The sequence below is a fragment of the Myotis davidii genome, unplaced genomic scaffold (genome assembly GCF_000327345.1).
Source record: "Myotis davidii unplaced genomic scaffold, ASM32734v1 scaffold701, whole genome shotgun sequence".
NCBI lineage: Eukaryota > Metazoa > Chordata > Mammalia > Chiroptera > Vespertilionidae > Myotis > Myotis davidii.
The window spans coordinates 144403-154178 of NW_006291552.1; the positions used below are offsets into that span (position 1 = coordinate 144403).

A 9776-nucleotide genomic window follows, 5' to 3' on the forward strand; every position below is an offset into this window, starting at 1 on the left:
AAGACCCTAGTAAGAACTACAATCGAGTATGCAGAATTATGAGGGGACCAGCTGAACTGGAAGAGCATATGCACTTGGGAGTCAGAGGAGAAAGTGAGAAGGCTTGGGAAGAGTTGTGTTGTGGAGAAACAGAATTGCTCTGAGGAATTGGACTGGTTCAGGTACAGAGCAGTGTGATGATGCAGTAGAGACATTGTCTTTAGAGGGTCGACTGAAGGTGGCTCAGAGAGGGGGAAGCCAGCTCATAGAACCTGGGACAGCATTCCATGTGTGAATGGCCCCAGGAGTGGTTAGAACCTCTAGAACTGAGAGCAGGGATGTTCTTCCTTCTGAGCAAGAGTAGTTTAGAGTGAGGAGGTCTGAGGTTGACACAGGGAGGTGAAGGAAAAGAGCAAGTCACAGATGCTGGCTAGATTTTATATGGGCAAAGAGGGATGGCTTGGACTACCACCTGCAGGGCTGTGTGGTTCAGGATGTCTAGATATCCTTGTACTGAAGTATAAGTCTCCATAATAAGGAGACTTAGGCCCATAGGACATAGAATAAAACCAGTCAAATACAGTTACCATTCAAATACAGGTGAATTAGCACCACGAAACCTTAACTAAAGCACCTAAAGGCCACGTTCTATGAAGCTTGTCAGTTTTTGCTTCTGTGATATTTACATGCCCATAAAATCCCTTAAAAACCATAAACCACTTATTAGATTGTTACTCGATTGCTTCATTGCTTGAAAGCTTGTAATGTTTAACCAATGTTTTTACTTCTGAGGCAGTTTAGAAAAACAACAACTAAATCAAATTGTTCAGAAAATACCTCCTAAATCCTTTGATAAGACTTGCTCAGTGTCACTAATCATCAGGGAACTGCAAATCAAAACCAAACCACAATGACATATCACCTCACACCTGTCAGAATGGCTATCATCAAAAAGTCAACAAACAAACAAGTAAAAAACAAAACAAAGAATTGAATCTATGAATAAAACATATGAAAAGTCAATAAACAAGTGCTAGTGAGGATGAGAAGAAAAGTGAATCCTCATGCATTGTTGGTGAGATTACAAATTGGTGCAACCACTATGGAAAAGAGTATGGAGGTTCTTAAGAAAATTAAAAATAGATCTAACTTATGATCCAACAATCCCACTTTGGGGTATTTACCCGAAGAAATCCAAAATGCTAATTCAAAAAGATACATGCACCCCTCTATTCATTGCAGCATTATTATTACAATAGCCAAGATGTGGAAGCAACCCAAGTGTCCATTAATAGATGAATGGATAAAGAAGACAGTATGGAGTTTCCCCAAAAAACTAAAAATGGAACTCCCATTTGACCCAGTGATCCCACTTCAGGAATATATTCTAAGAAACCAGAAACACCAATCAGAAAGGATATATGCACCCCTATGTTCATAGCAGCACAATTTGCCATAGCTAAGATTTGGAAACAGCCTAAGTGCCCATCAGCAGATGAATGGATTAGAAAACTGTGGTACATCTACACAATGGAATACTATGCTGCTGTGAAAAAGAAGGAATTCTTACCATTTGCAACAGCATGGATGGAACTGGAGAGCATTATGCTAAGTGAAATTAGCCAGTCAATGAAAGAAAAATACCACATGATCTCACTCATTTATGGTTAATAAAGACCATTATAAACTGATGAACAAAAATAGATACAAAGGCAGAGCAGCATCGAACAGACTGTCAAACTATAGCAGGAAGGCCGGGGAGGGATGGAGGAGGGCGGGTAAGAGATCAAGTGAAGGACTTGTATGCATGCATATAAGCATAACCAATGGACACAAGACATGGGGGGATAGGGGAGGCCGGGGGAATGTGAAGAGGGGAAAAAAGGAGACATATGTAATACTCTTTGCAATACTTCAAGCAATAAAACAAAATTAAAAAAGAAAATGTGGCACATATATACAATGCAATATTACTCAGCCATAAAAAAGTAAAATTTTGCCATTTACAACAATATGGATGGAAATAGAGGGTATTATGTTAAGTAAAATATGTCTGACAAATGAGAAAGACAATATCATTTGATTCCAAAACAAATGAACAAACAAAACAGAAATAGAATTCATAGAAACAGATACTAAAGGGTTGGGTGCCAGAAGGTTCGGTGTGAGGGTCTGGGTGAAAAAGGGGAAGGGCATTGTAGTTCATAATATTGTGATAAGTTACATGGTGACTGATGACTACCAGAATTAGTGGAGTGATCACATTGTAAGGTATGAAAATGTTGAATCACTATATTGGACACGTGAAATTAATATAACCACTATACCAACTATATTTAAATAAAAAATAATTGAAAAAAACTTCTACTACATTCTATTTTAAATTACCAATGGGTGAGACCACACCTTACTCATTTTCTTCTGTCCCACCAGCCCAGTGACTCTGACCAGGTGCTCGATCAGTGACTGTTGAATAATGACATTTCTCTCCTTCATACCATCCCAGTATTGCTGTTTTACTTATTTAATGACATACAAACTGCAGAGTCAAAGTCAGTCAAACCTCAGTTTAAAAATTAACCTGTCATTACTTTTTTAAATGATCTTAAACCCAAATGACATTAACTAAAGCAAATCAAATCACTCAGGTTAACTACCTTTGGAATTTTATCCCTCTTTCCTTCTGTGCTGGTGTCATTCACCTTTTGATCATACCTATGACCTCTGCAAAGGACAAAAAGCATCTTGGACAGTTCAATCTTAGCTGGACCAGCAGTACCTACGGAACCCAGAACCTTTTTTGTTTTGTTAATCCTCATCTGAGGATATTTTTTCCATTAATTTTTAGAGAGAGCAGAAGGGGTGGGGGGGGAGGGAGAAAGAGAAAGAGAGAGAGAGAAACATCGATGTGAGAGAGACACATCAATTGGTTGCCTCCTGAACATGCCCCTACTAGTGCCTGGGATTGAACCTACAACCTAAGTACGTGCTGTTAACTGAGATTCAAATGTGCCCCCCTTTGGTGTGCAGGCTGAGGCTCTAACCAGGGCCCATTGGTAACCTTTGAGGAGCTGCAGAGTTTTCTGTTACCGCTGTCCGGGCAGGAGCAGCTCAGGGTGTCAGCTTACATGCCGCTGCCCTCAGCTCAGTGCCCATCAGTGGGATCCTCTGTCTGGACAGGAAACAGGATAAAGGAAGAGGAAGCTTGTTCATGCCCTGAAAGATTGCTGTCTCCACCTTGCACAGAAGGGCCATCTGCCAGGGAGTTTTGACATCACACATGTTCTCTTGGTGGGCACCTTTCCAGTGGGCCCTCAGCACTGGTTGTGCTCTCTCAGCATCCAGGTAGTTGGAATGGGATTTAGAGGGGGAAAGTAACAGGTGAAGCAAGAGGGAAGATACAACCATTCTCCATGTCCTGATGTTCTTTCTATCTGATATTTTTTTGCTGCCTTTCCCTGTCTGTCGGTCTTCCCTGTAGAGGTGTAGAGGCCATTTGGGGTAATGTTTGCCAATGACTGTCTGAAGGTCGAGTTTGGTGCATTCTCTCTTGGTGCTTAGATTCTATGTCAGCAGCCCATCAAGACACCACAAGTTTCCACCAATAGTTTTAGCTGCACTTTATAATTAAGTTTTCCCTTTTTCCTTCCTTATTTCAGCTGGGATGTGATGGTCCTGTGGAGCTTATGGGGCCTCATTAGTGCATCCAGCGCTCTTGGTGTTCCTCTGTGTGTTACATATGCTCCATAGATGGAACTGCCTTGGATTGACACATGTCAGCCCACAGGATTTTGGCCCTGGATGGGAGCAGCTCCCAAAGGCACAGCTCTAGCCTAGGTACCAGTCAGGCCGGAACTGGGCTGCTGCTGGGATTCAATCAGGCTGGCCTGCACAGGTGCCTAGGGTGCTCCCGCCCAGCACTCCCTACCATGCATGCACCTTCTCTGCTGCACCTCTGAACCCACTTGTCTACATGCAGGTGGTCATTGGAACGGTCCATTTCTGGGTTTGCTGTGTATAGAGAGTGCATGTGTCTGTGTGTCCTGCACATTGCACAGTGCTGCCTGCTCCAGATTGCCAGCTCCTTGGTCACATGGGCTGCTTTTGCTTTTTATCTCTGTGGAGGACAAATGTAAATTATCAAAATACTGAGAGATGAAATCCTCTGAACCAGCTGTGAACAAGGACCCCTTCGTTTTTGTATCATGTTGTAAGAAGAGGAGTTTACCTGGACAGGAGTGCCCACTGTGTGGGTATGAGTGGATCTTTTGGAGAAGGGACAGCCTGCCTTTCATCTGTGAGGTTAACTTTAATTGGCTGCAGAGAGAATAAATGGACTCTGTGTCTGGGCTGTGCTATCATCTGATCACATGCCTCCGGCTCTGTTCCAGATTCGGGCAAGGCTTTTCACAAGGTGAATGGAGAAAGGCTCCCTGTGCTGCTCAGCTCAACCTGAGCTCTCAGACAGCCTTGGGCCACAATCTCCTCTTGTGCCTCCAACAGGACTCAGCCCAGGAACCAGTGTGCTTAACCTTTAAAGCAGCAGTCGCCATCCGGTGGTCCGTGGACCACTGGTGGCCCATGGGTCCCGAAAGGTTGGCGACCACTGCTTTAAAGAAATCATCTTTTTCTTCTTTGTTTTCCCCATTTCTTGAGGGCCTACTTCTCTATCTTCCTCATAGACCAACAGCGAAGGCCTGTCCTATGTCCCTGTCAGAAAGGGAAGAACAATTCAGGAAGTAGCTATTCTTTCCTTTTTAGTGGAATCACTTATATTGTTTTTCTTTCCTCTCCCTTCCTCTCCTCACATGTGTACCATGTTAAATTTAAGGGGCACCTGCCATGATTGTCACATCATTCTCTGGAATAGGGATTAATTTCCTTATCATAGAAGGAGGCGCTCTGGCAGGAATGACCCCATCCAAGCCCTCAGGCACCTGAAGGTCCTTTTCCAGCAGCCTATCAACTTGAGCTTGGGGACACAGCAGAGGGCCAATCCCTATAGCTATGACTTTTATTGTGGGTGCTAGGGAATAGCTGCAGGACTCTGAACTGGAGGTGGAGTGATCAGGCTCCTGCTTTTAATTTTGTTGTTTTGTTATTTTTGTTAATCCTCACCGGAGGATATTTTTTCCATTGATTTTTAGAGAGAGAGAGAGAAAGAGAGAGAGAAATATTGATGTGAGAGAGACACATCGATTGGTTGCCTCCCACAGGTGCCCCTACCAGGGCCAGGGATTGAACCTACACCCGCCCTTGACTGGGAATCGAACCCACGACCCTTCTATGCATGGGCTGATGCTCTAACCACTTAGCAAACTGGCCAGAGTCCTGCTTTTAATTTTTAAAAAATACTTCATTGTGATAAAATACACATAACATTTACCACCTTAATTATTTTAAGTGTTTAGTTCAGTGACATTAAGTACATTCACACTGTTGTGCAACCATCACTACCATCCATCTCAAGAACTCTGTTCATCTTGCAAAACTGAAACTCTGTCTCCATTAAACAACTTCCAGTTTCCCTCCCAGAGCCCTGGCCAGGCACCATTCTCTTTTCTGTACTTTCTGTCTCTATGGATTTGACAGCTGCACCTTACAAAGGGTCACCTGGCAATGACAGTTGAGCCTGCAGGAGGCCAGTGAAGAGAGGAGTGTCAGAACCCGTTGAAAGTGATGGCCCAAGCTAAGTGTATAGCAGAGGGAATAGGTTTTTTGAGAGATGTGAATATAATTGAGAGGACTTTTGCCACTGATGGAAAATGGGTGAGGTAAGGGAGAGTCAGGGACCAAGGATGCTTCTTGTTGTACTAGTTGAGTGTCCTTGTCAAGACAGGGAGCTAGGAAGAGGAGCAGGTGTTGGGGTGGAGAGCCATGAGTTTAATTTATGGCAAGATGTGATATGTCTGAGGGAAAGTATCCAGTGCACAATTTAAATGTGGGTCTGGAGTGGGAGGTGCGCTCTGGTGAGGTCTCAGCATCTTGGTGGCACTAAGCCCTAGGAGCTGACAAGCCCTCCTGGAGAGTCTGGACACAGAGGGAGTCTAAGGGTGCAGCCTGGAACACCGTCACTCAGAGCACTGGCAGGAGCAGAGCCTGCGAGGAGGACAGAGACAGGGAACTAGCAAGTTTTCGCAAAGATGCTTTTTAACTGTTCGTCTCCATCTGTGTTTGCTACATGAAGCTTAGAACACCGAAGAGACCCTGAGCCCAGCATCCCTGCTATACAGTGAGATAAAGTTCATCCGATACAGACACTGTTCCAGTTGCTATAATTCTGATTTTTAAAAAGGCCAGAGGTGAAATGTTTTTTATAAGAATTCAATGATTGAGGCAGGAGATAGTGATTCAAGTGAGGCATTGATTTATAATTTATTTTGAAAACAGGTGCCATCATCTCTCACTTTTTAAGAGGGCTGAGCAAGTGTGACCAGGGCAGGCTGGGAGCAGAAGCCATGGAAGTATAGCTGTATTTTCACTAGCTACCTCTTCTAGGCAGTGTCCTAGGAGAAATACATTTTCTTTTCCTTTTCTGTTGGAGTCATTTTAAAATGGATACTTCTTGTAGTTATTTGGTAACATGAGGTCCTACCAATTTTCACCTATGTATAAAAGAAAAACCACCTACAAACAGCACCTGGGAAAGTTTACTGCAGCACGTGAGCTGTCGGGTTGTGTTAAGTGGTGCTGTCTGTGGACATCTGATAATTTTCTCTGGGAATTTTCAAGAATGGTTCCTCAAAGTCAACCAAGAAAATCAGAGCCAAATATTTCGGCATTGGACTGGACAAGCATTTCCATCAGGACCTGCTCCTGAGGACCGGCACTCCTGTCCTAGACTTTGAACCCAGGTCAAGGCTGCAGGGGGAAGGGGGGGGGTGGTTCTGGGGCTGTGCAATTTATAGGTGAGGTTAGACTGGGGAGGTTGGTGTCTGAGACTCAACATGGGCAAGTTAAGGAAACACCAGGTTTTGGGAAGATGCTGTCAGTCATTTCTAATGGACACAGAATTGCAGGACCAACGGTGACTGCCCTGGGAAGAGGTGGCTGGGGTCGGTGTGAAGTCCACACAGCTGGTAGCAGTAAAATCCCCTAGAGGTCAGGGGTTTAGGAATAGCTGTAATGTATAGGATGGTGGTATGAACCTCCAAATTTTAACTCTTATGTTGGACATGATTCTTTAGACAAAACCATGTAATCCGGTGCTGGAGTTCCTTCTTTTTCTCTCTCCTTTGTGAATTAATTCTCTGTTTTTTGAGTTTGCTGTCATTGGGAGCTGAATCCAAGGTTCCTTTCCAGAGAGGAATCTGCCCATCTGAATATCCGACAAAGGCGGCGAACAGGGTCTGCAGAATGATGCCCAAACTCTGGAGCTGCCTGTTGATTGTCTTCACTCCTGTCTCATAAGGTGAATCCCCCGTATTATGTCCCTCTGGTGGAGCTGGTCCCCCACCCGGAGACAGCCCCTGTGACAGTGGACAGGACCCACGCCCTGATGCAGAAGATCGGACAGTCCCCGGTCAGGGTCCTGAGGGAGGTCGATGGATTTGTCCTGAATCGCCTGCAGTATGCGGTCATCAGCGAGGCCTGGAGGCTGGTGCAGGTACGCAGGCTGCCGTGGCCAGTGGGGACAATAGTAGGGACAATCTGAGGGAGAGTGGTAGAGGGGATGATCGAGGGGGGAATTGGGGGTGGTTGCTAGCCCAGAGGGGAAGCAGAGTAGAAAGAGTTTCCTGGGGGAAGTGGCTGCAGGGAGTCAGCGTTCAGGCCTCCTCGCTGTTTCTGGAGCCTGCCAGCTGTTTTCTCAGGTGCAGTGAAAAGGCAACGAGGATAAACCTTCATTGTGTCAAAGATGCTATTACATGGAGTCATTTGATGTAGGACAGGATGATCGACTGCTGCTCCTATGTGTCATTGCGACATAATTGTCTCCGGGTGACATGCTGCATTTCCCATAGACTCAGACTACTCGCCCCCAGTGTTATCTTTTAGGAGGAAAAAAATTGCATTTTGAGTACAGTCCACATGTGTCCTCTAAACAAACCCAATTTATTTCAAGAGCTTGAGAAGAAACAATTATAATCTTTACACTTGTTAGTAACAGGCTTGTCTTATGTAGAAAAAGAACATTATTTATTTTTTCACAACTAACCTCATCCTCTAATGAAAGGATTTTGCATGTCCCCTAAGAAGTGGCCTCCCCGCACACACTCCCAACCACATTTGTATGTGGACATGGTGCCCCAGGACTCAAAGTGCAGGATGGGTTTGTGCTCACGTGGGTGACAGCGCTGCCACCTGCACTGGGCCCACAGCTCCTGTCTGAGCCTTCTGCAGACCTGTGGGTCCCAGCCTGGGACAGGGGCAAAGACTCCACTCCTGCAGGTCCCAATGCAGGATGCAGTGGCCCTTCTGCCTCCCTGTTTGTTATTTGGGCACAGCTCTGGAAGTTCCTCATTGACCTCACTACCTAGTGCATTTGCCACACAACAACTGCAACTCTGTGTTCTCACTGCTTAAATCCACTTAGTGGTCTTATATCTGCAAGACAGTGCTGTGGTTCCCACCATCAAGTTTGCAGTTTTAATTTCTTAGCAATTGCAGAATGTCTTTGAATTTCATTTTGTGGTAAGATATTTGAAAGAAACACTGAACTAAAAACACCCCTTTGGAGAGCGATTTAAAATATTTCCACTTGTCTAAAGTAGGGGAACAATATAATAGATACGAGAAAAACTCAACATTACAGTAAAACATGGCAAGAGCCACAGAGGATTCTGTTGTCCCCTTCACTGGTTGGAGAGGTGGGACGGTGGACTTATTTGTCTGCTTTGTCTGTTTTTTTGTTGTTGTTTTTTTAATTTATTTTCTTTATTGATTAAGGTATTACATATGTGTCCTAAACTCCCTCTTACCTCCCCCCACCCCCAACTCATGCCCTCACCCCCCTGGTATCTGTATCCATTGGTCAGGCTTATATGCATGCATACAAGTCCTTTGGTTGATCTCCCCCTTTACCCCCACCCTTCCCCACCTTCCCTCTGAGGTTTGACGGTCTGATAGATGCTTCTCTGTCTCTGGATCTGTTTTTGTTCATCAGTTTATGTTGTTCATTATATTCCACAAATGAGTGAGAGCATGTGATATTTATCTTTCTCTGACTGGCTTATTTCGCTTAGTATAATGCTCTCCAGGTCCATCCATGCTTTTACAAATGGTAGGAATTCCTTCCTTTTTACAGCAGCATAGAATTCCATTTTGTAGATGTACCACAGTGTGTGTGTTTTTTTTAATCTTTATTGTTCAGATTATTACAGATGTTCCTCTTTTTTCCCCCGATAGCTCCCCTCCACCCGGTTCCCACCCCACCCCAGGCCCTCGCCCTCCCACTATGGTCCAATCTCTTCCCTTACTCCCCACACCCACTTTCCCCTGAGAATTGTCAGTCTGCTCCATTTCCATCCCCTGATTCTATTCCATTCACCAATTTGTTCTGTTCATCAGACTTTTTATTCATTTGATTTTTAGATTCACTTGATAGATATGTATTTGCTGTCAATTTGTTGTTCATAATTTTTTATCTTTACCTTTTTCTTCTTCTTCCTCTTCTTAAAGTATACTCTTCAGCATTTCATATACTACTGGTTTGGTGGTGATGAACTCCTTTAGCTTTTTCTTATCTGTGAAGCTCTGTATGTGTCCTTTGATTCTAAACGATAGCTTTGTTGAATAGATTAATCTTGGTTGTAGGTCCTTGTTTTTTTTTTTTTTTTTCACTTTAAATACTTCTTGCA

The 9776-nt window shown here is 44.1% G+C and overlaps 1 protein-coding gene across 5 annotated transcripts in view; it reads left to right on the plus strand.

The window, feature by feature from the left end:
- CRYL1 (crystallin lambda 1) overlaps positions 1 to 9776 on the plus strand; it is a 176010-nt gene that overhangs the window by 121646 nt on the left and 44588 nt on the right. For 4 of the 5 annotated variants that reach the window (XM_006765057.2, XM_006765058.2, XM_006765056.2 and 1 more), the window contains one exon: positions 7391 to 7585. The exons of the other annotated variant lie outside the window; for it this stretch is intronic. In XM_006765057.2, the coding sequence (XP_006765120.1) occupies positions 7391 to 7585 (195 nt within the window). The remainder of the gene's footprint in view (positions 1 to 7390; positions 7586 to 9776) is intronic. 5 annotated transcript variants of the gene reach the window in all.